Source organism: Fukomys damarensis, unplaced genomic scaffold (assembly GCF_012274545.1).
Source record: "Fukomys damarensis isolate Sample0158 unplaced genomic scaffold, DMR_v1.0_HiC HiC_scaffold_12, whole genome shotgun sequence".
Classification (NCBI taxonomy): Eukaryota; Metazoa; Chordata; class Mammalia; order Rodentia; family Bathyergidae; genus Fukomys; species Fukomys damarensis.
Genome location: NW_022900924.1, coordinates 4,161,715 through 4,189,007, shown reverse-complemented (window position 1 = coordinate 4,189,007; position 27,293 = coordinate 4,161,715). Strand labels below are relative to the sequence as shown.

Below are 27,293 nucleotides of genomic sequence, written 5' to 3'. Positions count from 1 at the left end.
CTTGCTCCTGGAAGGAGCCCTGACGGCTCGGACCCCTCCCCAGGCTGCTGCGGCCCCCAGCATTCAGGCTTCCGAAACCTGAGATGCTCCCCTCTCCGTAGCTCGCTCCGTGACCCTGTCCTCGCATGCTCTGTGGCCGACCCCAGCTCCCACGTACACCCCCCCGTCTCACTCTGCTCGTTGCCCCTCGCTACACAGATGGACGTCGTGGATACTGAGCCAGAGGTGCCCGTAGAAGGCTGGATTGCAGTGGCATATGTGGGCAAGGAGCAGGAGGTCCAGTTCCACCAGGAGAATCAGGGCAGTGGTGCCCAGGCCTATCCCAAGGCCCTGGTCCAGCAGGTGCCCGGGGTGTATATGGGGGAGAGGGGCTGGGGGGAAAGACTCCCAAGGCATCTGCTAGAGACAGGCTACCAGGTGGCCCCTAAGGAGACTGGGCCTGTGTGGGTCGGGGGCTCCAGTTTGGAGAACCGGGCACGTGGGCAGGGACTGTGATTGCCCCGTAATCTGCACCGTACTGTGAGAGAGGAGTCGTTGGAGGGTTGGGCAGAAGGACCGCCTTGCAGGAACCAGGGAAAGGGAGGGCAGAGTTATTTGGGTTTCACAGATCAGGAAGCGTGGGGTTTTGTCCTTGGCCTCAAGAAGCTTTTAGCTGGTCCAGAGGAAATGCTTGCTGCAGAAAGGAGAGCTAAGAACAGTGGGACTGCAGAAGGGTATATGCCAGCCTTCTGCCTCTGTCCTGCAGATGCGACGGGCCCTCTTCCTGGGAGCCTCTGCTCTGCTTCTCCTCATCCTGAACCACAATGTGGTTCCAGAGGTAAATCAGTGCAAGCTGTGAGGGTGAATGGGCTGGGGAAGGGAGAACCAGAGCCTGCTGACCTCCTCGTTCCCTCCAGCTGGACATATCCCAGCTTCTGCTGAGGCCTGTGATTGTCCTTCATTATTCTTCCAATGTCACCAAACTGTTGGAGGCACTGCTGCGGTGAGTGGGGGTTCGGGCTCCAGGAACACTGGGTTTGGGATCCTGGGTGCTGAGGCTCCCTGGCTCTCCTGGGGGTTCCAGGGTCTCAGGAGCAGGGCGTCTGCTGTTAGTCTTAAAGCTGTGCTCTTGGGGACTGGAAATGGGGAAGAAGATGGGAGGAGGCAGCAGGGCCTGGAGCAAGGCGTGAGGAGGTAGGTAGGTGGCTCTATGGACGGGCAGGACGGGCCCCACAGGGAGGAAGCTGTATGTCCGACTGACAAGCTCTCGTTTGCCCTGGCTGTGCGAGAACTGGAGAAACCAACAGCAAGGGAAGGATTGGGAGCCAAAGCAGCAGGGCCAAGGAAGTGACATCGCAGGGCTAGGGGGCGTGAGTCTGGTCCTCCTTATGTCTGTCCCCTTCGTGACCTTCCCTCCAGGAGGACCCAGGCCACAGCTGAGGTCACCAGCGGAGAATCGCTGTCGGCAAACATTGAGTGGAAGCTGACTCTGTGGACCACCTGTGGCCTCTCCAAGGATGGCTATGGAGGCTGGCAGGACCTCGTGTGCCTGGGAGGCAGTCGTGCCCAGGAGCAGGTGGGTGCGAGTGGATCCTGCGGGGTCTCCTCGCGTTGGTGGTGAGGGCAGCCATTCCACCTCACTGATGTGTTTAGTGCCGCAGGGGCCTCCGTAAAGCATCTGGCCCGAGGTCGTGTGCAGTCAGTGCTAGTTGCTGCTGTGACTATGTTGTCTTCCCACTCATCAGCCTTCTTTGGCCCCCTGTTGCCTTTAGAATAAAGTTCAGACTCCTTAGTCCAGCTTTTACATCTCTCCTCATCACTCATCTTATTTTTTTAGCCTTTTTCCTATGCTCTGCCCACCCTGTGCCATTCACTAGCTTTCACATGTGCTCTGGCCCCCAGCTTCTAGGCCTTGTCCACCCTTGGCCCTAGGCATCAATCCCGTTTCTCAGTCTCCATAGGGCCTGGTCTAGCAGCACCTTCACAGTTCATGCTGCCCACCTGCTTTGGAATGTTCCCTCAGGCCCTCTGTTCAAAAGACCTGTCCCTCTGTTTAGTCACGGTAGTGCTTTGCTGGGCCTTTCCCAGGACTCTTAGGACAGCCCAGCCTGTATGTGTTAGGGAGCATGATTTAGTCTCCTAGCCGTGGCTGTGTTTTATTTCTGGATTTCCCAATGCTTGGCATCAAGTGGTTCAAAGTGGCCACCAGCATTTCTTAAACCCCTTCCCTGTGCTAGGCAGGCATGCTTGGTGAGCAGCCTTCGGCAGGTGTCAGTCAACAAGGGCCATGTTAAACAGCTTCAAATCAGTCAGACTTGGGTTCAGATCCTGGCTTTAAAACCTTGGGTGAGTGAGCACAGATCAAGTGTTCAATCTTTCCAGGCTCACGTTCCTCATTTGTGGGTAGGAACCTCTCACAGGCATCCCATACAGATCCTCGGCAGGGCAGAGATTTGATGTGTGGCAGGGGTGGGGGGTGGAGCAGGCCGAGGAATGGGCCCCAGGAGTCCTAGAGTTGAGGATGCCTACAGTCTGCAGTTAGGTCTTGCTGGTGAGAAGGCCAAGCTGAACAGCCCTGGTCGTACTGCTGGCCAGTGTAGGCATGGTTCATGCAAATATTAGGCGGCCATGGCAGCTGAGGTGTCCAAAGGGTTGTTGGACGGGCATCTCAGCTGGCTGGCTTGATGGCCACTGGACCCACAGCCCTGACTCCAGGGCCTAGGTGCCACACTGAGCCAGCTTTTTGGTGGTCTTTGGGAATTCAGAGCTGTAGCACCCCTGGTACCCATGTATCGAGCAGCTCAGACCAACTACATGCTTGATAACAAGCCCTGCCTCCACCCTCCTGCCTTTTCTGCCCTTCCCCTCCCCCCAGGTGCACTGAGCCTGGCTGTTCAAAGCAAGGAGCTCTGGAGCAGGCTGTGCCCTGGACAGCTTATGCTGTCATGGCCGCTCAGCAAGTCCTGCCGCATGTCACCCTGCTTCAGAATGGCATGGGCCAGAGAGCAGGGGTCATAGAACCCAGTCTGGGGGAGTGGAGAAGCCAGAAATACTGTTATTCTTCAGGGGTGAGGGCTGAGCTGGTAGTGGGCACAGGGCCCTCCAAGTTATAGCAAAGGCACCTGAACTGAGCCTCGGGCCTGGGGGGACCTTTCCAGGTCAGTGCCACCACCCCAAGGAGCTAGGAGGGAGGGTGGGAGCAGGCTTATAGATACCTCTTAATAGGAGTCCCCAAAGCACCTCTACTTAAGCAAGACCAATGTCTTGTAGCACCAGCAGCCGCCAACCTGGTTTAGATAGTTGTGGCCTTTTACCATCAAATTGTTTCTCACCTCTCCTCTGTCATGATGGGAGCTGAGCTGTAGCATTGGTCTGGGCAGAGAGCTACCAGGACTGCTGAAAGCTTTTCAGTAAGTGTGTTTATTATTCATAACACATGTACTAGCCGTGTCAAATAAGCTTGCCGCGTGGGAGAGCATGTCTGTTTTACTGTGCCATGACACTTCCTGACTGCTTCTTCAGTGGTTAAAACCTACAGCCATGCTGCATGGGCTGGGAGCTAAGTCCAGGTCGGTGTGGTTCCCCTAGCAATCTGAAACCCTCCTGGGGCCTGGGCCCATAGGTTTTACAGTGATCTCTCAGTTGTTTCTTAGCTAATCTAGTCTGCAGTTGAACCCCCAGACAGAAGTGAGTGAGGATAGTGTGGCCTGAGCACGCAGACCAGCCGGAGGTGCAGGTTGAGGATGGGACAGGAGAGTGTAAGAGGCGGATGTGGCTGTCCTTGCAGCTGGGACAGACCCTGAAGAGCTTCGGATGGGGGGACGGGGGCTTGGGGGAAGGAATCCAGGACTCTGCAGGGACCCAGAGGCCCCTCTGCATGTCACCTGCCAGTTCGTGGGGCTACTTGCTCCTGGGGGAGATACAAAGAGTAACTCCAGTATCCCTGACATCTGCTTTCCTCCCCTAGAAACCCCTGCAGCAGCTGTGGAATGCCATCCTGATGGTGGCCATGCTCCTGGGCACAGGCCTTGTGGTCCGGGCCCAGCGGCAGGCATCACGGCGGAGCCAGCAGGAGCCTGGAGGCCAGGTGGGAGCCAGGCCACAGAAACTCGGGTGCCCCTAATCCTCGGGCCTATGAGACTGTGGCTGTCCTCTTTCCACAGGTGGACCTTTTCAAGCACCGTGTGGTGCAGAGACTGGCATCCCTCAAGACCCGGCGCTGCCGTCTGAGCAGAGCAGCACAGGGCCTCGTGGAGCCTGGCACGGAGACCTGTGCTGTGTGTCTGGATTACTTTTATAACAAGCAGGTGAGTGGCCTGGGTTGAGACCAGCTATCAGCTGACCTGTGACTTCCCCCACTCTACTCCTGGGAGAGCTGCGGACCACCCACCCAGGCCTATAGAAAGCAGAATGGGGTTGGCGCAGCAGGTAGAGGTTGCGGGAACAGGCTCCAGGAGAGTTCAGTTCCCCAGCTCAAGGGACAGGTATGGGCCCAGGGCCTCCCCTGGAGCCCTGGCCCTTGACTTGAGCCCCTCTCCCTCCCGTGTAGTGGCTCCGGGTACTTCCCTGTAAGCACGAGTTCCACCGAGACTGCGTGGACCCCTGGCTGATGCTCCAGCAGACCTGCCCACTGTGCAAATTCAACGTCCTGGGTAAGCACTGGGGCGGTGCCCTTGGCTGTCCCAGTGGCCCCACCTGATGCCTCTCTCCATGTTCTTCCTCCTCCTCCTCCCCTGCAGGGAACTGCTACTCAGATGACTAGCTGCCCTGCTGGGCATGCTGTGTGCAGGAACAGACCCCTCTGCTGCATCCTGGCCTGAGCCTGGGCTCCTGAGCAGGATGGTGGAATGGACAGGGCCAGCCCTGTGGGCGGAGGAAGGATGTAGACACCAGCATACCATGCTGGGAAGCAGGGATCTGCAGCCCTGGCCAGAGATTCAGGGCCAGGACCCATCAGGCCAGGGTGAGGAGTTACTTTGTGGTCTTTCTCTGCGATCCTGGTACATCTGTGTCTGCCCTGTTCACATGCAGCTTCCAGGGCACTGGGGAGAGAACATGGGACTAGCATAGCCGAGGGATCCCAGAGGGCTGAAACTACAGTGGCTGTTTTATGCTTTTTTGTTGGGCGGGTGGGGAAGGGTGGATTGAGGAACAAGCTGTCTGGCCTTGGGGCTTGACTTTCAAGATAGACTTGGTCAAGGCTGTCATGTTAAACCCAGAGACCCTCCACACCTCGGCAGTGCTGTCCTCGGTCACTGGGCACTCGGAGCCGCGGGCCCTACTGCTGTCCAGCTGGGCTCCTGGCCCAGGCTTGGCTGGGACCAGAGGCCTTAGAAACCACCCGGTCTTGGACTTACTGGCTGGGCTGTATGTTATTCACCGAGATACAGTACTGTACTTGAAGCCACAGGATAAATGTGGTGCATCTTCCAAGGGCATCCATTTTTTTAAAGAGTGGGGGCAGGGAAGTTTTAATAGTGAAATAAACATGGATATATTTTAACATAAGATGTAAAGTTTATGTGAATTTTTTTTGGTACCGGGAATTGACCTCGGGACCTTGTGCTTGCAAGGCAGCCGGCAGTATGTGGATGTTTTAAGGTTTTTTTTTTTTTTTTAAGTTACCTTGGGTTCTACTGCCAGTGGTAGGTGGGGTTCTTAGATGGCCCCCAAGGTCCCCCACCCTACCGTGAACACCCTGTATAATCTATGGAGTGCTGACTATGGGGTGTTACCCTCACGATTAGGTTATGTTATATGCACAGCTGACCTTAAGATGGGGAAAGCATCCTAGTGGGCCTGACCTACACATAAGCCCATTAAAAGCAGTTTCCTGTGGCTGGTAGAAGTCATCAAGAGACTTGAGGTGTGAAGGGGATTCAATGCAGCAACATTCTTTGCTGCTTACTTGAAGATAAGGGGCCATGAGGTAAGGAAGGTGGAAATGGGGACCTCAGTCCTACAACCGTAAGGATTGAATTCTGCCAGCAACCAGCCGACAGAAAGAAACGTGCCCTGGTTATTACCTTGATTTCAGCCTCCTAAGACCCTAAGCAGAGAACCCAGCCCTACAGGGCCGGGACTTCTGACCTGCAGAACCATGAGCTGATACATGGATGCCACATTGGGAGAAGCCTGAGAGACCTGTTCAGCTGTGAGGGCTTCCCCCTGGACCAGGGCCAGACTGTCTGCTCAGGGAGACACCCCTGATGGCTGGCTGTCCCCTTAGGGGTGGCCCAGGACATTCTAGCCTCTTCAAGAACCCCGGGACTTCTCAGAAGCGAGTTAGGCAGGCCTAATAGTGCTGGCCCTGCAACATGTGGCCCCCTCTTGATTCCTCTCTGTAAACTTCAGTGCTCTACCTGATGGTCTCACCATCCTCCCCAGGAAAAATGCCATAGAAGGCTCAGAGCACAGCCTGAGAAGTCTTTAGCAAGGGGACTCGGGTGTAGCTCAGTGGTAGAGAGTGCTTAGCATGGCTGAGGCCACGGGTTCCATCCCTGGTACTGGGGCGCGTGCGGGAAGTCCTCAGCAAGGTCTCTTGGCCTATCCAGCACAGACAAGGAGGCTTCTTGAGGACAGTGACCACTGTGTGCTTGTGATGTTTAGTGACATCAGTGCCCAGCCACGTGGCATCCTAGGTTGAACAGGCCCCAAGATCTAGGTCTAGTAAAATCAGCACTGGCCAAAGTGTCCAGAGGCCGGCACTGCCTTTGGTGGCCTCTGGGGCCGACCTTCAGGATATACACAACTCTTCTGTCACTCTCATGAGTTCCTAAAGGCAAGGAGTTCCTCAGTGAAAAGATGCCCAGTGTTCTTGAGTCCTTAATGTTGTCAGGCCCAATTTTAAAGCCAGGGTGGGATGCTGAAGGCATCACTGTCCTCTGCCTGTTTCAGTGAGTCCAGAAACAAGACCATGGCCTTGGAGTCCTTGCTTGTTTCAGTGTGCTCACTGGCTCTCCCCTGTATACCATCACCCTGACACAGGTGCCAGCCGCTGGGTCCAGGTTTGCTCCTGGACCCTTGCTGTGGCAGTGGAAGGACTGCTTTTCACCTGGCCCAGGTGCTAGACGCTTCTTTCTGCCCTCGATGTGCTCTCCTCTCCCACAGCCTATCCGGAGAGGCAGCAAGCTCTCCCTTACAGAGGGCCCACAGTGCCAGGTCTCTGTTAGTCAGGTCTCTCCTTCCCTGCAAAGGGAAGGACTGTCCCTCCAGTTCAGCCATGCTGTGAGGCCAAGAATGCTGTGGGCAGATGGCTGGGGCTTTATTCCACCGGGGAGTTGCCAGACACTGGCCCTGCAGCCCCATCCCTGCTGTAAGTTATGTGGGCCGCTCCTGGGGCTGTTGTGCAGACCTTGCCCGGCCCTGGTTGGGTGAGAGTCTCCTCCTCAGCTTGACCAAGGCCCGGATGGGGTTCTGAGCGCAGATGGCAGAGTGGGTCACATCCTCGAGGGAAGACTTGCTGGGCCAGCTGCTGGGTTGCCGAGGTGGGGATCTTTGGGGATGGCTCGGTGGGGTCCTGTCTGCGCTGCCCATCCTGCTGCCAGGAAGGTACCGCCTGCTCAGGGGCCTGAGGGAGGACCAGTTCACAGGATCCACTATAAGTGAGGGAGACCATGCCACCTCTGTCTGCCCTGCCATGGGCAAAGCCTTGCTCACCTTGGGGATGCCCTCTGGGCCAGGGGTTCTGCTCTCTGGATGCCTTTGCCAGGAGGGGACCACAATTGGTCCTGTGGAATCAGCTGCAAGGAAAGCCAAGCTCAGGAGGGCCTAGGAGTCCCCTCACCACTGTATAGAGTGGGTCCCATAGCAGGGACAGGGAGGGAGAGCCCAAACTCACTTTTCCACTCAAGGGACAGGGAAAGCTATCCAGGGCTTCTCGAGCTGTGAACCTTTGGGCAGGCAACACATGTGAGAAGGCCCCAAGTTACACTTGAAGTAAAGATGTGAAGGGCTCTAGGGATATTTGGAGCCAGAAGGCAGTGAATCTGTAACGTCCTCACACCTTCTTGATGTATGGTAGAAGTTTCACAGAAAGCACAGCCTAAAGCCACGTGCTGTGAGGCTGGCGCTCGGCTCTTGACCAGTTCCCAGAGAAGACTACTTCTGCTGGGCAGGGGCCTCCTCCCATCCCCGAGGCCCACCCTCAGGCCCACCTTGAGGCCCCCTTGCTGGGCCACCTCATGGATCTTGGACAGCATTGACTGCAGCCGCCCATTCTCCTCCTGCAGGACCTGGATGCGGATGTCATTGGCCTGTATCTGCCTCTCCATGTCCTCTGTGACATCGCCAGAGCCTGTGGGGACGTGATACAGTGTTTGATGCCCCACTTCACCAGGTCAGCCTCAGAGGCCAGGCACAGGGGGCTGGACAGGGCACTGGGCCTCCCATCACATCTCCCCTTCCCTGAGTCTTGTTCTCTTTTCCTGTTCCCCCATCTGTGGTGAAGGTGACATAGTGTTGTCATCATAGAATTAGAGAGCTGTGTGGGTCCTAGAACTCACATGATTTGGCAAATCAGCAAGAGTGAATCTCGGGGGGGGGAGGTTTGTTTGTTTGTTTGTTTGTTTTTTGGTACCGGGGATCGAACTCAGGTCCTTGCACTTGCGAGGCAGGCGGTAGAGAGATACAGTGAGTTGTCCAGTGGACCACCCAGGCAACTCTAGAAATGAGTCACAGGGGGCTGGGGATTTAGCTCAGTGGTTCTGCTGCCTGCCTCGCAAGTGCAAAGACCTGAGTTCGATCCCCGGTGTCAAAAAAAAAACAAAAAAAAACCCCCAGAAATGAGTCACAGGAATTCACCAAGGATGTTCTTTCCTATTCTGTGGTGATGGATACTTACTTCCAGCTCTCTAAACCTTGGCAAGTTGCTGCCTGTTCTGGTTCTGTTCTCTGCTTTGTGAAAAAAGGACTGCTGCTCTCCTGGTAGGGCAGTTGAGGTGACAGAAAGGCCTGGCACTTGGTGCTCAGGAATGGTGACTTGTGACCACTAAACTACAGAGGATTTTCCTGGCAGCTCTGAGAAGGGATTCATCACAGAGACTTAGAGGGCTGGGGGAAGAACCCAAAATGTTAGACATCTGGACCAGTGCAGGTAACTAGCATTCCAGACCACTGGGATCAGGACACCACACTACCTTGAGGTGGGGGAGACGCCAAGAAGAGGGACACAGGGAAGTCAAGCAAGAACTGGCACGTGATACGCGAGGGACATGCCTAGAGGCAGCCAGAACTGTGACTAGGTTCAGCTGTGACAGCCAAGGGCACTCACCTCACCTCCGGACTTCCAGTTCCCCTGCGGCAAAGGCATGAACACGGGCACCTGTGTGCCGACTGCTCCCTGCCCCACTGTTGCGGTCGGAGTTGCCCTTCCCAGCTGCCTGTCCAGCCCCCTGACGCCCTTGGTATCGAGCTCAGGCCCTTACTTTGGATCTGGGCCTCCATGGGCCTGTGTAGGTCAGGGAAGGCCACCAGCAGCCGCTCCTGCTCCCTCAGCTCCGCCATCTCCCGTTGCAGGTCCGATACAGTCAGCCGCAGGTCTGCTGTCACCTGTTCCAGGCCCTGCTTCTCCCACTGCAGACCCTGCAGCAGCTCCTGGGGCATGGAGAGGCTCAGACCTGGCCCCAGGACAGCTCCCGGCTCCCTGCTTCCCTGAGGACACCCCCGCTCAAAGGAAGGGGCCATCCCCACCCTCATCTGCCCACTTGCACCTGCTGGGCCCGCAGCTGGCACTGTCCCTGCTCCTTCTCACTCTGCAGGCTCTGCAGCTGCTCCTCCATCTGGGCCCGCTGGGCCTCGGCCTCATCCAGACCACTGCGCAGCTCTCCACGTTCCTGGTCCAGGCTGTCTAGCTGCTGTAGCAGGGCCCGCTGTTTGGCCTGCAGGGACTGCGTGGGAACAGACAAGTGGTGAAGCCCACAGGGCTGGGCCAGCAGCTGTGTGGGACCAAAGAGGCTACAGCACCCCTGTCCCTCTGAACTCCCTTGACACCTCATGTCTGTGCACAGGGGAGGCCGTGAGCACACATAAAGGTGCAGAAGGGAGACAGTGGCAGATACACGCCAACCTGGTCTAGCCTTGGGCCCTCGGTTTGCAGACCGCACACCCTCCGAAGACAGGTGGCTGACCAGGGCGTCTCCACACACACACACACACACACACACACACACACACACACACACACCCTACCAGAAGGGGAGTTCTGGGAAGTAAGCTTTCCTTCTCCTTACATCTTCGGTGTCACATTAACCTTTGTCACTGAAACCCCCAATTCCAACATCCGCTGAGTACAAAGAAGGGAAAAACAATGGTATCTGCTGTGAAAACCGGCTCCATCTCGCTAGCTGTATGGCCGGGGCTGCCTCCTTCATAGCTCCTTTCCCTTTCCACGAAAAGGGACTGAGAAGCATCTACCCATCGTTATGGCAGGGGAGGAGGACAGGGCTATGCACAGCCTAAAGCCCAGGCCTGTCTTGGGCCTCACCTCCTGGTGGCGGACCATGCTGTCCACACGGGCCTTCTCCTTGTCCAGTTCTGTGCTGGCCCAGCGAATCTGCTGGCCAGCTCCATCCAGCCGCCCGGCCAGCAGCTGCACTTGCTCCTCCAGCTGCTGCACCTGCCTCTCGGCCGCCAATTTGCGCTCAACTTCCTCCTGCAGCCGCTGGGCCTTTGCCTCTGCAGGATCGAGTGAGCCGGCATGGAGGCCAGGGCAGGGGGAGGAGTCTCTGCCCTACCCCAGACCTAGGAAGGGACCCACCTATCCCTCTTAGCGCATCTCTGGGCTTCAGTGTTCTCAGTCACAGCATGGGGCTCTGGACCCCTTAGGTGGGTCTGGAGAACAAGGTTTTGTGCTGGAGGTAGCACGTGAGTTCAGGTGGTTGCCCAACAGTGCCGATAGTCAGGCCCACCCTACTACAGCTACCCTCAGAGATGGAGGACCCTCATCCAGCCATCGGACCAAGACATGGCACAGCGACACCGAACAGGGCTCCTTACCTATGGCCAGCATGGAGTCCTGCTGTTTCTTCAGCTGTCCCTCGAGGCTGGCCACCTGTGTCTTTAGGTCACGTATTTCTGTACCAGCCAAAAGAAAGGCCCTTCGGAGAAGCCCTGGAGCCCGGTTAGTATCCCTCATGTCCAAAGTACCATGCAGAAGGGAGGCAGCTCTGCCACGTGAAGAGGCCACCGGAGGTCACAAAGTAACTGGCGAGTGCCAGGGAGCTTGGGACCGCACCCTGCCTCTCACTGGCTGGCCGTATGGGTTGATCCCTCCTTAGTCCGTGATGTACTCCATAGAGGCAGTGGCAAGGCCTGGGAAGGGCAGTGACTTGCTCCAATTCTCCCAACATTAGTGAGCACTGGCCCCTTCCTGCCAGGAGCTACATCACTTTTCCTTAATAGCTTTTGCCCAAGCCAAAGAGACTGCTCTGCTAGGGTGCAGGTGCCATGGGAATGACTCCCCAGAAGTAACCTCAGTGATGGCCAAGAGCAAGTAGATTAGTAACCAGCTCCCTCCCCTCCTAAGGGGACAGGGAAGGCACACACACTACGCCACCTGCTGGTGTTCCCCAGCGGGTCTGAGCTCAGAGTGGTCTTAGCAGCCACGCCGTGTGGGTCTGGAGTGGAAGGCTCCTCGTGGGCAGTGTCGCCAGCTGGATGGACTCACCCTTTCCTACCATTCCTTCCCTGCCTCTCGCCCACTCCCAAGCTGTGTTTCTTCCATACAGACTACTGGTACTGCTCTCAGGTCTCGGGATATAGCAGAGCCCTTGAGCAGTAAGCGTCCAGCCTCGCTCGGGTACAGACCTGCGAGCAGTTGCTGCCTGTCACACGCCCACTGGGTCAGGCGCTGCTCAGACTCTTCCTCCTGCCGCTGCCGCTCGCCCTGTTCCTGCTTCAAGTCCTGCTCCAGCTTGGCCACCTGCTTCCTCAGGCCATCCTTCTGCCCCTCGCTGTCCTCCAGCTGGGCCCTGAGAGGCCCGACGAGCTGAGCGAGGGCCCCCATGTGCTCACTGAGGCACGTCAGGTCTTTGCTCTGTTCTTCTGCCCAGTGGCCCATGGTGGCAGCCGGTAGAGGCCTGATCCCCATGCTGTCCTGCACCAGCTGCTGGAACTGGCCCAAAGAGGAAGGCAAGTTCTGGCTCTGACAAAGGCTGATGACCACCTTGCCCACTTCCCACAGGCTGCCTTGGACACGGGTGCATGCATCACAGGGCACCAGGGCTGTTTCGATGGTCTGGGAGTGGATGCTCTTGGTGTTCTCGGAGGTCCTAGCTGGGCACCTCGGGGAGACGGGGCTGTTCTGCGGCCCTTGGCAGGTCTGGTGTGATGAGCCTGACGATGTTGGAGAAGGAGGCTTCATAAACTTGGCAGTGACACATTCAGGGCTTCTGGCTGACTTGCCCTTGGCTGTGGGCTTGGAGTGGGGGGTCTCCCCTTGGCTTGCCCTTTTCTGGGGTCAAGAAAAGAAAGGAAAGCGGGGGAGAGGTGGGTCTGTGAGGTGCCTGGTTCCCTGGGGACGTTCTGTGACAGCCTTTCACACTCACATTCTTAGACGCTATCTGACACCAACACAAACAGGAAAGAACCTTTTCCCTCTTTTTCTGTGACTCCACATACAAATTCCACCCCTGGCTTGATATATGTGTAGTCCTGGGACAGGGACAGTGACAACTACTGGTTACTGGGCCCTTGCTTGCTCTCAAGCCACCACAACCACCCTCAGTTTCAGTTTCCTCCCCCTCGTGGTGACAGCTGCCCTTCTCAACCAGGCGGGACTGTAACAAATGGGGCTCATATCCCCCTCACTGTACAGAGGACAAGCGCTGGGATTTTCCAAGTGCGCACAGAGTAAATGGCAGAGCTAGGAAGCTCAGACGTGACCCCTCTGGTCTGTGGTTTTTTTCCTTGTGGTACCAGGGGTCGAACTCAAGACCTTGCACTTGCCAGGCAGGCACAGGGCCACTGAACTACATCCCCGGCCGGGGTATGTGTTCTTTTTGGGGTTTTTTTTGAACTGGGGATCGAACTCCTTGCACTTGTGAGGCAGGCAGTCGCACCAGGTCTGTGGTCTTAACAGCCATGCCATGGAGGCCTGACCAGGAGACTCAGGACATACCTTGCTCCTCGTGGGCCGTAAGGAGCCAGGGAAGGAGGCAGTGTGCAGTGATGCACTGGGAAGCCAGGGCAGCGTGTGAGGGCGATCACAGCCGGGGGCTGGGTCCAACCCACCTGGGGGGCTGTCTGCTGACAGAGCATGCCTAGCCTCAGCAGGCTGTTCCAGAAGCGCCGCGCCGTGAGCCCCACAGACATGCAGGGCCCTGCAGTCTGGGAAGGGGGCGTCATTTGCTCTGAGCCAAGGTTCTGCAGGTAGCTGGCACAGCTCTGAAGCAGCAGTAGGAGTCTGCAGGCAGAAATGGCAGGGTGGGCTGAGGCCGAGGTCAATGTGTCCTCACACCATGTAGCTGGCAGTTTCTGGCGCAGGCATCAGAGACTTAGTCTCTGCCTATGCTCTGCCAGCCACCTTTATCACAGTCCAGGAGCTACCTCCTCAGCCCCAAGTCTGGCTCAGGAACCTCTAGGCGGCCTGGGTGGCAGCACTTCTGTAAGACTATTCCTCAGGGAGCGCAGGGAGGCTATCCTGACTTCACGTAAGCTGTATCACGAGTGCTTGGAAAGTTACAGGTGTGCGTAGCAGCCTTACACTGAGGGCCCAGAGCCTTCCTTTTACAGATGACAGGGCTGAGACCCTGCGAGGGAAAGACACACTCCAGCCCCCACCCCAGAGGGGCCAGCGGGGGAGGGGACATGTACAGTTTCCTGAGTCTAGTCAGGGGCAATGGAAACTTGGGGTGAGGACAGCTAGGTCTATATGCTAACTTCTGAGTTCAAAATTAGAGGTAGGCTAGTGGCTGGGGATGTAGTTCAGTCCTAGGACATATGCTTAGCATGCAAAAAGCTGTGGGTTCAATCCCCAGCACCAGAAAAAAAATTAGAGGCTGGCACTAATTTTAAAGAAAAGGGGGTGTTGGCAAGATAAGTTTATATTTGCGAGGACACTGATTTATTTTAAAGGAGTCAGTACTGTGTTCATAACACAGGGAAAATAAGTGACTTTATCTTGTAGCAGTTGCTGGGGGAAGGGATCATCCCAAACCCCCAGGGCCTTGGCGAAGAGGTGCTGACTGCCTCCTGGTTCTGCCTCATGCCAAGCAGCGCAGGGAGGGAGGAAGCGCCTGGAAAGAGGGCAGAGCAATCTGTCTTCTCAGACAGACAGACCCACAAGGTGGGAGATGCTGTGATACCTACATCCTTAGCCCTGTCCCCATCTCGGTGTGATGCAAGCGTCTCTAAATGCCACACTGTGGGCTGGAGGCCATGCCCTAGCCTCCAGGGTTCCCAGGTGGGTCTGGAGCTCAGATCCAGTAGCCTCGGCCAGAGTTACACACACAGGAACCCAGAGGACGCTCTGGCTCACTCAGCCAGAAGTGACGGGATCGGGGAAGGTGGGGGCAGCTTCACAGAGGAGTGGGCAAACAGGGCCTTGATGCATGAGGGGGGCTTGGCCAGGCCAGGAAGGGCTGAGCAGGGTATTCCCAGCTAAGGGGCAGCATATAGAGTGAAAGCCGTACAGCAGGAAGGTGTATTCTACACTGCATCTCTCCAGCCCACTGCAGGTTATATGTGATGCTTTCGTACCCAGAGCTCCTCTGGGCCTCAGAGTAGTAACCCTGCGTTCTCCACCCCCACAATGTCCCTGCTGCCTGTCAGCCTCCCATGGCTCTGCTGGCATGCAAGGTGTTTGAGAACTGGGTTGTGATATCCAGAGAGCAGAAAGCTGATGATCACATGAACTTTATTGTTGTTGTCGCTGCTATTGTTGTTATTATTATTGTGGTACTAGGATTCCCAGCCCTTTTTATCTTTTATTTCTTGCTAAGTTACCCAGGCCGGGCTTGAACTTGTGAGCCTCCTGAGTGCTGGGACTGCAGCTTGCGCCACCACACACAGCTATTATCATTTCTCGTGGTGCCAGGAAAGGCCTCACACTTTCTACTCTATCAGCTGAGTACACCTGAGCTGCACCCTCAAGCTATTCCCATTAACTTTAACAGACAGCAACAGCACCAAAGTGCAGGCCTAGAAGTGGAAAACCCGTATCCTGTCTGGCCTTGTGAGGCATACCCACAGGACACCAGGAAAAGCAGCCTGGGATGGAAACTCTGAGTAGGATCTCTGGGGTCCCAGATACACAAAAACCTGAAGAGGCGGCAGGTTAGAGCTACAGTGCCCTGGGGACCAAAAAGGGTGTGCAGCAGCTCCTTAAGGCAGACAGGGTAGGACAGCAGAGCAGAGCACAACACACAACACAACGAAAGGTGAAGTAATAGCCTGGCATGGTAATGCATGCCAGGAATCGCAGCTCTCTGGCTGGCTGAGGCAGGCAAATTGCAAGTTCAAGTCCAGTCTGGACAGTTTAGCAACCTAGTGAGATCTTGTCTGAAAAAATGAAAATACTTGGACTGAGGATGTAGCTCAGTGTGAAAGCCCTTGGTTCAATCACCAGGACAAATTTTTTTTTGTTTGTTTTTTGAGACAGGGTCTCACTATGTAGTTGAGACTGACCTGGAACTCACTATGTAGCCCAGGCTGGTCTCGAACTCACAGCGATCCTCCTGCCTCAGCCTCCTGAGTGCTGGGATTATAGGCATGTACCACCATGCCCGGCCAAATTTTTTTTTTTTAAAGGTGAATAACTTTGAGGATCCTGAGTTGATCTGGCTCCTAACAGGTATTCAGTCCATGGCAGTAATTGTTACTACATTGTCACCACCTCTAGAAGGCACTCCTGTGGACGGTAGTGCTTGGGGGAAGTGGCAGCACCCTGAGATGTCCAGGTTCAGTCAAGGTCCTCACCTGTCAATGACCAGCTCCAGCAGCACAGCGTGGGACAGCTGTGTGAACTCAGGGTCACCAGGCACATGGTCATAGTGCTCCAGCAGGGCCACCATGTCGAGGTCACAGGCTACCTGGTCAGGGAACTTCCAGGAGGGAAAGCGCACAGGCCCAGCTCGAGAGAACACATCCACGATGGCGCCTTGCAGGTCGGTGAGGTCCTTGCGCAGGCTGTCCATGCAGGCTTGGCTGCCCAGCAGGTGTGCCATTCCCACAACTCCTGAGGCAGGCACAGAGGAGCTCGGTTAGCCAGAGAGATGTGACTGCTGCTCGAGGAATCTTCCAGAAACCTAATCTACCAGGGTGCTCCTTAGCAGGAAGTCTGCCCTGACCTGGGAGAGGTCTGTTAATTATCTGCCTGACAGTCTCTTTCCCTGGGAGCTCATGAACTGTCACTTTTGAGTTCACTGTGACATAACCTGGCAACCTGGGCTGAGGACCAGCCTGTCCCCACAAGTGCTGGGAAGCTCAGAGACACCCAGGCCTGGTCCCTGAGAGCTGAAATGGACCCTCAGTCTCCCAGAACAATGGTGTCTGGCCTCACCTCTCATGGGTGCCTGCCTGTGGAGCTGCAGCCATCGACTGTGTCTGGCTCTTGGACTAGGCTGTGGCCTCCAGAGCTCATCCAGGTGCCTGGCTTCCTGTCCCCAGTGCAGGTCTGACCTCAAGCAGCCCTCTAGTCCCTGGAACGGATGAAGTGACAGTGAGTGACCACACAGGCAGGGATTCCTTGCTGACGGAGTGGAGGCTGCCTTGGAAGAAAGGGAGGGTATTTCAGGCTGGAGGAATGGAGTAAGTTATATTCCCAGCTTATTTTTATTTTTCATTGTGAACAGGGTCTCACTAAGTCATTAAATTGCCCTAGCTGAGCTTGAACTTGCAATTTTTCTGCCTCAGCCTTCCAGAGTGCTGGGATTACAAGTGTGTACCACCACACCTGGCCTCAACCCTTTTAATTATTTTTTTTGTTGTTTTTTGAGACAGGGTCTTATTATGTAGTTGAGACTGACCTGGAACTCACTATGAAGCCAGGCTGGTCTTGAACTCACAGGTATCCTCCTGCCCCAGCCTCCCAAGTGCTGGGATTACAGGCATGCGCCACCATGCCCAGCATTTTTTTTTTTAAAAGATACAGTCTTGTTAAGTTGCCCAGACTGGCCTCAGATTTGAAAGCCTTTTGTCTCAGCCTCCCAAGTAGCTAGAATTATAGGTGTATACCACTGAGCCCAGTTACTGTTTCTTTTTTTAAAGTCACAAAGTCCAGTGTTTATTTGACCTTTACAGCAATTTGCACCGGACAATATTTCAAATGCTTGAAAGCCACACGGGCTGGTATAGCAGTCAGAAGTGTGTGTTCCTTCAACAAACAGGGATCTAGTATCCACTACCTTCCGGGTGATGTAACAAGACCAGGGAGCTGGGCATGGTAGTACATGCCTATAATCCCAGCACCTAGGAGGCTGAGGCAGGAAGATCACCAAGAATTTGAGGCCAGCCAGGGCTGCATAGTGAGACTCTCAAAAAACCAAGATGCCAAAAATACTAGGGAAGAAGCAGGGCATACAGAACCCTGTCCTCTGTGAACTATCAGCTATGTCTGAGAGTCTTTACAAAGGGTAAACTTGGATGTGTCCGCTTCAACCACCACAAAAGCAATGTTTTGGCATTTGTGTATATACACAGACACACTTGCTTGCACCTTACATGTTGTTTTGGCAACTGCCCCTTGTGAGATACTACTGCCCATGAGATTTTGTGTCCCCAAGGAGTGAAGTGGAAACAGAGGAAAAAAAGCAGACCAAAACATTTGAGTTTCCTCCTGGACTCATAAACTGGCTTGTGAAGGCTTATGAAGGCTTCAAGAAATATCGATCTGGGGCCAGGGATTTAGCTTAGTGGTTCCACTGCCTGCCTCAAAGTGCAAGGACCTGAGTTCGATCCCGGTACCAAAAAAGAAACATCGGAAACATCGATCTGTTCACCACAAATCAGGTACTAGCAGCCCGGCATGGTAATTCATGCCTGTAATCTCAGCAGTATGGGAGGCTGAGGCAGGAGGATTGCAAGTTCAAGCCTAGCCTGAGCAACTTACCAGGTCCCTGTCTCAAAAATTAAAAGGGCTGGGAATGTAACTCAGTGTGAAGACCCTAGGTTCAATTCCCCAGTACCACAAAAAGCAAATACACTACAGTAGCCACATGGAGCCACCTCACATACCAACTGACTTCCATTTTGGTTCAGACAGTAGCAGCAAATGCTAGAGCATCAAGAATATCAAAGATTACCTGTAATCTCAGCAACTTGGGAGGCTGATGCAGGAAGATCACAAATTCAAGCCTCTTCTGGGCAACTTAGCAACTTAGTGAGAACCTGTCTCAAAAAGAGATTTGGAGGGCTGGATACTTTGCTCATTGGCACCATACCTGCGTAGCAAGCACAAGGTCCTAAGTTTGATTCCCGGTACAAAAAAAAAAAGAGATTGGGATGTAGCTCAGTATGAAGGTCTTGGGTTCAATCCCCAGTACAAAAAAGAAAGTCAGTCCAAGATTAACTTTTGTGGTTTTTCCTGAAAATTGAGGGTATGAAGATGCAGAAGTTTGAGAAGCACTCAGGCATATAGCAAGGGAAGGAACAGTTAATATTCGCTGTAATTTTGGGGCCTTGAGTAGCACCCTCAGCCCTGACCTATACTCGTGACCACACATGAGGGCAGTAATTTAGCTAACAAGGCCCTTAGTAGGGCAGCAGCTCACTCTACTTCCCTTCAGTTCCCTAGGCTTCAGGGTGAAATTTTGACTTGCAGAGAAGAGCAGGAGCCTTTTCTCCCCTCCTATTCAACATTCAAGCCCCTTCTTTCTTCTTTTTTTTGGCACCAGGGATTGAACTCAGGCCCTTACGTTTGCGAAGCACGCAGCAGCACCACTGCGCTAAATCCCCGGCCCTAAAATCCCTTTTTTCTCTCAGACCTAGCACCCTACCCCACTGGTAAAGATTATACCTACTGCCTCCAGCAAACAGCCAGTCTTTATTTATAAAAGCAGCCAGCTGGTGATAGTGAACCTTTATGTCAGCGTAGTATGGGGGAAGATGGCAGCGAATGCATACTCTGCACAGTCACCAGTGATAACCTAAACCAACAGGACACGCTGACCTGGATCAATGAGTCTCTGTAGTGGAATACAACAAAGATTGAAGAGAGCTGCCTACCATCAGTTTGTGGACATGCTCTTCCCTGGTTCAACTGCCTTAAAGAAAGCTAAGCTGAATATATCTAGAACTTCAAAATACTATAGGAAGATGGGTGTTGACAAAATAATTCTCATGGATAAATTGGTAAAAGTTTCAGGGCAATTTTAATTTGTCCAGTGGTGTCTTTATTTTTGTTTTTTGAGAAAGGGTCTTGTTATGTAGCTCAGGCTGGCCTCGCACTAACTATGTCAGTCCTCCTGCTTCAGCCTCTCAAGTGCTGGGATTACAGGCGTGAGCCACTATGCCCAACTTTTTTCCTTTTTAATTAATTTATTTATTTTAGTGGTATTAGGAATTGAACCCAAGGACTTCACACTGAGTTACATCCCTAGCCCATTTCATTTATTTAGAATTTTTAGACAGTCTCACTAAATTGCCCAGGCTGGTCTCAAACTTGTGGTTCTCCTGCCTTAGTCACTCAAGGTACTGAGATTACAGTCTGCACCACCACACACCTGGCTAGCCTTTTTTATACTTTTTATTAAAACACATGTGTGTCAGGCCAGGGATTTAGCTCAGTGTTGCCTCTGCCTGCCTTGAAAGCACAAGGTCCCCAGTACCAAAAACAAAACAAAACAAAACAAAATGTGGGTCCAAACTGTGGCTGGACACATCCGCTAAAGCCACCTACTTCGCAGTTGTTAGTCTCTGAACTGAGATTGCTAATTGCACGAATCTCTGGGGACTCTGAAGGGACTGCAGACAAAGGTAACCATCTGCACTAGTTAAAAAGACGCGCCTCAGTTCAGATCCCCACCCTACCAACTCTGAACTTCATTCACATTTCTCTGTAAATAGCTTGCTGTAAGGAATCATGTATGATATAGTGTTCCACACACGGTCTAACTCTCAGTAAATGTTCAACATATCCTAGCTATCTTTTCTCGCAGCTCACTTCCCAGAGGCACATCTCCTGCAGTCCCTCCCGCTTCTCCCTCTGCTGAGATCCTGTTCCTCCTGTCCAGTTTCCTCTTCCCCTCAGCTCTGGAATGAAAGAAATGGGAGCCCCTGCCTGGACTTTGGTTTCCTTGCCTGTGAAATGGGGCAGTTTAGAGTTTCTTCCTGAAGAACCCCCACCTCCTTCCGTCCACACTGGAGCCGGATTATGCCATCGTTGCTGTTATTAAAGTAAGATAATGGGAGCTAGAGCCATGGCGGATGTTTATAGGCGCCGCTACTCAAGAAAGAAGCTGGAGGATTGCCTGAGCTTAGCTCTTCCGTCCCTCAAATGAGGGGCATGGTCTGCAGATAGCACCTGTTCGAGTCAAGACTGGGGCCTCAGGAAGCAGCCCAGTTTGAGAAGGGGCGGAACCTAGAAAAAGCAGATCCACAGAAAAGAGACGTGGGAATTAAGGGCGTGAAGTTTGAAAGGTGGAACTTTGGGGAAGGGGCTCTCCAAAGTGAGAGGCCAAGGGAGGGAACCTCAGGAGTCCGGGTGAGAGGGAGCGGGAACTGGCCTGTGGAGAAAAGCGGAGTGCTGCGCCGTCCGACGCGAGGTGCAGAACATCTCACCTGCCTCTGGAGTCGCCGCCCCGGGTTCAGCGTCTTGCGGGCTCAAGGAACTGGCCGCGATGCGCGAGCTTTTCCAGGTAACCTCTGAAACCTGCAGCCAGGATCCTTGACTGCTGCCATGACAACGGCGTCGCGCGCGGGGGCCTGGCCCAGGAGGGGGGGCGGAAATGCGCCACGAGGAGAGAGCGGAACCGGAAGTCGTCGGTCTTGCCTCAGCTTCAAGGTCTCTCTCGGTAGCCGCCATCTTGAGAGCTCGTCGTACCTTTGGTGGGGTGTCTCTTCACGCAGCAGCGGTCGTCTACACTGAGGCGGGCTGGCAGCCCTGAGCGTCGCAGTCATGCCGGCCGGACCCGTGCAGGCGGTGCCTCCGCCGCCGCCGGTAGTCACCGAGCCCAAACAGGTACAGCGTCCCCCGCACCTCGACCGGCAGCCTTTGTTTAGGCCTGGGCCCTCCTCTCCATCGCGGGCGCTCTGTCCTTCGGTAATGTGCCGCTGCTCTGGAGAGCTGGGAAGAACTACAAGTCCCAGGAGGCAGCGCGTGTCCTATGGTAGCCAGGCGAGCCAGCTGAACGGTGGTGTTAAGGAGTCCGAGGTCGAGCAGTTCAGGGTATCACCCTGGAAAGTTATTAGAAATGTAGAGTCCACTCTAGATCTAAGTAGGAATTTGCACTCTAACACGAACCCAAAGTGATTCGTTAAAATGTGAGAAGCATTGATCCAGGCTCTTGGGCCCACCGCCCCAGTCTTGGCCCGACAGTCCCAGCCAGCATCTGCCTGGTGTTTACCCTGACCCAGACATCATTCCAGGGTCCGTCTTATCAAAATGAATGAGGCACAATCCCCCACCATAGGAGAGCTCCCAGTTTAAAAAGAAGAGAGGCAAGTGGGAGTACTCATAAATATGTGTATTGTCTAGACCATATTAAAGATACAGTGCTATTCATATCTTTAAAAACTCTCAATCAGTTAAAGGGAAAATATGCATAAATAATTGCAGTACAGCGTGGTATGAGCCATAAAAGTCTCAGTAAGGAGATGGTAACCTAATGATGAAGGTAAGAGAAGCCCACAGCACTGATAGTTAAGTTGCTTTTAGAAGGATGAATAGTTCTTCAGAAGAATGATTGGGGAAGGGAAATATGGCACTGTTTATTCACTTAACATTTACTGAGCACATACTGTATGCTGGTCACTGTTTTGAATTCAGAATACCGTAAAGAATATGACAGTGGAGCAAGGAACATGATAGAAGAGGCATAAGCTCTTTCCACAGATGTTCAAGTGTCTGTTTGTGCCTGGCATTTTCCTAGTCACCAGGGGAAAATAAACAATATTAGATAATCGGTACAGAAACGATATTATGCTCTCTCTGGTGATGAGTAAATAAGCAAGTGTAGTTGCAGTGCAGGATTGGGAGAGTGGTAGCAGATGAAATTATAAAATTTGAACTTACAGACAGTGGGAGGAGGAATGGAAGCTTTTCTAGTTAGTGGCATTTGCATTTGAGAAATTAAGTAGGCAGGAAGTGAGGTGGGGAGTCGCTAGGATGGAAGACCAGTCACTATTCAGAAGATGCAGAGAGCCGGGTCTGGACTGGGCAAAGGGGGTGGGCAAGTGCTTTTGGCAAAATGGTCAGTGCCGTTGGGTCTTCAGCCAGATGTGTTGGAATGCTGATTCTGTCACTTAATTATTCTATAATTTGGGGATAGTTGGGGAGTCTGCCTCATAGACTTTCTTAAAGGTTGTAAGAGTTAATAAATTTAGAGAAGTGCTTAGAAAAGTGTCTGAGCTGGACTCGGTGGTGCACTCCTGTAATCCCAGCACTCCGGATGCTGAGGCACAATGGCCATAAGTTTGAGGGCAGCATGATCCACATAGTGAATTCAAGGCCAACCTGAACTACATAGACAGGCCCTGTCTCAAAAGCAAAACAAAACAAAACAGAAAAGTATCTGGGCTTACTTTGTGTTTAGTAAATATCGTTATCATTGAATGAGAAAGGCCCACTTCCCCTATGTGAGTGGGAAGCCATTCATGAGGTTAGAGATGGAAGTGCTCAGGAATCCCCTGGATCTAAAGTTCAGGAATCAATGTCTGGGACATTGATTTGGGCTGGATCGTTCAGCCTGGAGATGGTAAGGGAATTGGAGGGCATGGCTGTGAGTGCCTGTGGATACTGTGAACAGATTTTTGGAGTTCTCCAACATTATAGGGCAGGAGGTAAATAGGAAGAAGGAATGGTGCGCGAGAAGGAAAGACAGGTGACACTGAGGCTTAGGAGTTGAGTGGACAGTTTTGTGAGGGATTGGTCACCTCAGGCTGAGATGACAGCTGTTGGTTGACTAGGCAATCATTATTGAATTTAGCAAGAGCACTTAAGATGAGTGGGGACCACATGAAGGTGAGGAAGTGGGAATTCAGGGTGTTCAGCTACCAGAGAAAAGGAAAGGAGAAGGCAGTGGCACAACACAACATTAAGGCAGGGGAGGAGTTTGTTTTTCTGACACACTTGATCCTTTGGTAAGGGAAGAAGCTGGGTTAAGAATAGGGGAACGTACTGGGCATGGTGGCACATGCCTATAATTCCAGCTAGTTGGAAGGCTGAGATGGGAGAATCTCAGATTTCAGGTGAGCCTGGGAAACTTAGTAAGATCCTATTTCAAAACAGATTTTTGTTTGTTTGTTTGTTTGTTTAAGACAAGGGATGTAGCTCAGTGGTAGAGTGCATGGGACCTTGGGTTCAAATTGCTAGCACCTAGCCCTGGAAGAGTATGGAATGTTATGAGACAGTTAATGTTGGATATTCCAGTGGAGTTTCACAAGACATTTGTGCCCTGAATAGTGGTTAAGACTGGAGTGGACAAAGGGAAAGGACATTCTAGGTAAAAGGAGCTGCCAGCAAGGAATTTCCAGTTTTTTTAACCCAGAGCTTTTGCACGTGCTAAGCACATACCTGCCATTCAGCCCCACCTCATCCTTCTCATTTCTGTATTCAGCAAACAATCATGAAATATTCTGGGGTAGGCACAGCGTTACAAACATTGACTTCTAGATTCTGGAATGTGATTTTTCAGAATGTAGCTAGAGCCCCTATATCTGAATCACCTTTGTACTTGGTAAAAATGCAGATTTCTACTCCCACTGAGACAGTCTGGCATAGGCAAGAGGTAGTCAGGTTGCCTTTTTCCGTATTTCCTAGGAGCATCCTGTGTGAGTGCTATGTAGTTAAGAGAATGATCTTTCTGAAGTTGAGGGCTCTAACCGGAGGAAGTTTGTGGGACAAGGGCTATTCTCAGCAATATCCTGGAGGAGTTGCATGGAGATCTCGCTCCAAACCAAGGACTTCATGACCTTACTTCCTTTTCTTGTTTTCACAGCCAACTGAAGAAGAAGCATCTTCAAAGGAGGATTCTACCCCCTCTAAGCCAGTGGTGGGGATTATTTATCCTCCCCCAGAGGTCAGGAACATCGTAGACAAGACTGCCAGCTTTGTGGCCAGGTAACATAGTAACTTTCTCATGGTAGGTCAAAGGTAGATTATAGCATGAAGAGCTCATTTCATCCAAAACCGCAGCATTACAGTGAAGTAGACAACAGACAGGATTGGCATCCCCCAAACAGCACATCAGTGGCCAAAGTGAGAGTGTCATCCAGTCCCACGGACACCCCGAGCCTCTGCCTCCAGATCAGGTCTGAGGAAATTCCTGGACAATGGACAGTGTGTTTGTCTGTGTTTGAGCTGCTGGCCTAAGGAAGATAAAAGGAAGTTCATTTCCATCGGGCAAGGACCCCATTTCAAAGGACCCATCTGTGAGGTTGAGTAAAATGCTACCTTGTCATGAGGTTATCCTGAGGCAGGCATAAATGGGTAGAGTCACATCCCGGAAGTATCAGCTTTCTTCCTGGATGGGATAGCAGTTGGTCAGTGTTCCTCAAGCCCCTCCCTGTTGTCTTTATTCAGGCTCACACATCCTTAGATGGAATCTTCTTGAGGACTACTTGACTCCAAAGATGAACATATCTACTGGTTTAGGGCAGCCAGCAGGCCCTATCCAGTCTATAGGTTGTTGGTGGTGAACCTGTGGCACACATGCTGCAGTGGGTTGTTTGTATCACTGAAAGCTCTGAAAGGCTCGCCATCACTGTTACAGGTGTTTGTCCTCACAGTTTTGTTTTTTTTTTTGTGGCGGGGGGTCAGGGATCGAACTCTGGACCTTGTACTTGCAAGGCAGGTGGTGGAACCACTGAGCTAAATATCTGGCCCTCCTCACAATATATTTTAAAACTCAAAACTACTTGCCACTATTTACAAATGGGGAGACTTCACAATAAGTCTGGATTTCTGGCTTCTCTTGAGGAATAGACAGCTTCTTCGTACATGAAAGCAATACCTAGCCCTTAGCAGATTGCTGCCTTCAGCTGTCCAGTCGTCATGCCTTGACAGTCACACCCCTTGGGCAGCATCTCCAGCACCTTGCATCATTTAATAGGTGTTCCTTCCTTTCCCAACCTCCTAGTAAAATGAAACAGATTTTCTGTTTCACTGTGTCTGCTCTGTTAAGATTCATCTAATCACATTTGAAGGGCTTTGATTAACCTGGGTATTCAGTTAAAAGCTGCTTGTGCTTGATTGAATATTATTAGGGCATATCAGATTTAGGGCAGCAGGTACTGTGTTTAAGATAAACATAACCTTCATACCTTTTCCTTTTCCACTGGTATTTTAATTTGTTATTCTTATCTTTTTTTCCAGTACTAGGAAGCAAACTCAGGTCTTGGTGCTTGTGAGGCAGGCATGGCACCACTGAGTTAAATCCCCAACCCTCACTGATATTTTTAAAACTTACAGGAAAAGGATGTTGTGTGAAGAATCATTACAGTCTGTCAGATTAGTTTCTATCAGCTGTTTTTACTTTTTCCTGTTTTCTCCTGGACCTTGGCATCCTCTTTTGGACCCTTGCAATGCTGTCAGAGATACTTTCATATCTTGCTTTTGTTTTCTGCACTATAGTGTAAGCACTTCTCATTGTTCATGGTCTTCCTCATGCTGTGCATTCTTTTGAGTTGTAGTCTGCCCAGGTGATGACTTAGCTGTCTTCTCTGTATTTTCCTTTATGATTGCTCCCAATGTCGTTTCCATTTGGTAAGTGAAACTGAAGGGGACTCTTAAGTGTTTTTCAAGTAGCTTTCCGATAGTTTTGTGCCATCCCCTGCTGCCAGAGACTAAAAATTTATCTGCCTAACTTAAAAAATTATACACACAACTAGATAGATTTGTGTGTGTGTGTGAGTGTGATTGCTTTTGTAGAGTTTTAAAACTTTGCGAAAACTTGTATGCTTAGGCTGGGGTTTAACTCAGTGGTGCCGCTGCCTGCCTCGCAAGCACAAGGACTGGAGTTCTATCCCTGGTACCAAAAAAAAAGTCTTTACTATTAAAAAAACAAAAACGTGTAAGCTTGCTTTCCTCTATGTTGTGAAGGGACAGGCGAGCATTTCACTGTGAGTCAAAGCCTGGTTCTGGTGGGACACACGTGTTCTGCAATAGACAGTAGACATCTACAACTGGGTGTGGCTTTTCCAAAAGGAGCTTTTTCTCTCTGTTGGGTCCTTCCTTCTCTGCTTTTTCCTGTCAAAAAGCTGAAGTGGAAATTACCCTTAAAAAGTTCCACCAGCTGGGTTGAGTCAGAGAATCACATCTTTTTCTACTGAAATCTATTCCTTATGTTAGAGAAATTCTAAAATTAACACTAAGCTAACTTCAAGCAACAGAAAAACTTGGAACAAACATGCCTGCCTTCTCATCGTGTATTTTTCTGATTGTTCCCAGATGTGGCGAGGCTATGGCTTGGGAGACAACCAGAACCCCATTTTGTAGCAACCCTCAGTTTGCTGGTCATGGTGACCTAGTTTAGCAGAAGTCAAGGGTGCATTCACCACTCTCATGTGGTTTGCATTATGTAAGGAGGTGAAAAAATGCTTCTGAAAACATGAGGTTCTAGCCAGGCATGGTGGTACACACTTGTAATCCCAGCATTCAGGCAGGAAGATTTCTGTGAGTTTAAGGCCAGCCTGGACTACATAATGAATTTGAGGTGATCCTGAACTACATAGTGAGATCCTGTCTCGAGAAAAAACCAAATAAAAGAAGCCCCTAGGTTCCACGAGGACTGGTGCATTGTCAAATTGAGACACGGTGTTAGTCACACCACAGGCGGGGCGAGCCTGGATGTTGGTGACCATTAATTAGCGTGGCACACGTGGTGGCTACTCTGGGGCACAGAGTTGCCTGCATCCTGTCTTCTAACCTCTTTCACTGACAGTGTCGGGTTATGAAAATCTGAGGGAAGTGGAGTGATTTGGCTGGCACCAGCTCCTGGAGCCGTGCCTTGGTGTATTCTGGACACCTCTGTGTGTAGGGTTCTAGCCAGAGGAGCGATAGAAGACCCACAGACATCTCCTAATACCCAAATCATTTTGAGTGTTTGTGGAACTGCCTTTTCATAGGTGCAACAGCCCCATACATTTGCGGGCCACTGTTTGATTGAAAAAGACTTTGGAGTTGGACAAGTTTGTTTTTTTTTTTTTTTTTTTTTTTTTTT

At 52.2% G+C, this 27,293-nt stretch overlaps 3 protein-coding genes across 7 annotated transcripts in view; 2 read left to right on the top strand and 1 right to left on the bottom strand.

Moving 5' to 3' along the window:
- Positions 1–14: 14 nt before the first annotated feature.
- Positions 15–4,802, top strand: Rnf215 (ring finger protein 215). Of its 2 annotated transcripts, XM_010603777.3 has the most exons (8): positions 16–342; positions 746–817; positions 897–982; positions 1,399–1,555; positions 3,947–4,066; positions 4,143–4,286; positions 4,529–4,631; positions 4,719–4,802. In XM_010603777.3, exons 1-8 carry the CDS (start codon positions 199–201, stop codon positions 4,739–4,741), a joined length of 849 nt encoding a protein of 282 aa, XP_010602079.1. In that variant the 5' UTR covers positions 16–198; the 3' UTR covers positions 4,742–4,802. The 2 variants fall into 2 exon arrangements, with proteins under 2 accessions (XP_033618208.1, XP_010602079.1); XM_033762317.1 differs by lacking the exon at positions 4,719–4,802 and having other exon boundaries at positions 15–342; positions 4,529–4,691.
- An 829-nt stretch (positions 4,803–5,631) lies between these two features.
- Ccdc157 (coiled-coil domain containing 157) lies at positions 5,632–20,950 on the bottom strand. Of its 4 annotated transcripts, none has more exons than XM_010603781.3 (12): positions 20,695–20,772; positions 16,478–16,616; positions 15,895–16,153; positions 13,210–13,381; positions 11,785–12,430; positions 10,975–11,052; positions 10,463–10,653; positions 9,690–9,866; positions 9,405–9,573; positions 8,136–8,275; positions 7,639–7,721; positions 5,632–7,549 (listed from the first exon to the last, which is right to left on the bottom strand). In XM_010603781.3, the coding sequence occupies exons 2-12, from the start codon at positions 16,482–16,484 to the stop codon at positions 7,300–7,302; spliced, it is 2,172 nt and encodes a 723-aa protein (XP_010602083.1). In that variant the 5' UTR covers positions 16,485–16,616; positions 20,695–20,772; the 3' UTR covers positions 5,632–7,299. The 4 variants fall into 4 exon arrangements, with proteins under 4 accessions (XP_010602083.1, XP_019060025.1, XP_010602080.1 ...); XM_019204480.2 differs by lacking the exon at positions 20,695–20,772 and adding an exon at positions 18,219–18,239; XM_010603778.3 differs by lacking the exon at positions 16,478–16,616 and having other exon boundaries at positions 20,695–20,950.
- Sf3a1 (splicing factor 3a subunit 1) overlaps positions 20,940–27,293 on the top strand; it is a 20,257-nt gene continuing 13,903 nt past the window's right edge. The window contains exons 1-2 of the mRNA XM_010603782.3: positions 20,940–21,094; positions 24,072–24,193. Of these exons, the coding sequence (XP_010602084.1) occupies positions 21,032–21,094; positions 24,072–24,193 (185 nt within the window). The 5' untranslated portion in view covers positions 20,940–21,031. The remainder of the gene's footprint in view (positions 21,095–24,071; positions 24,194–27,293) is intronic.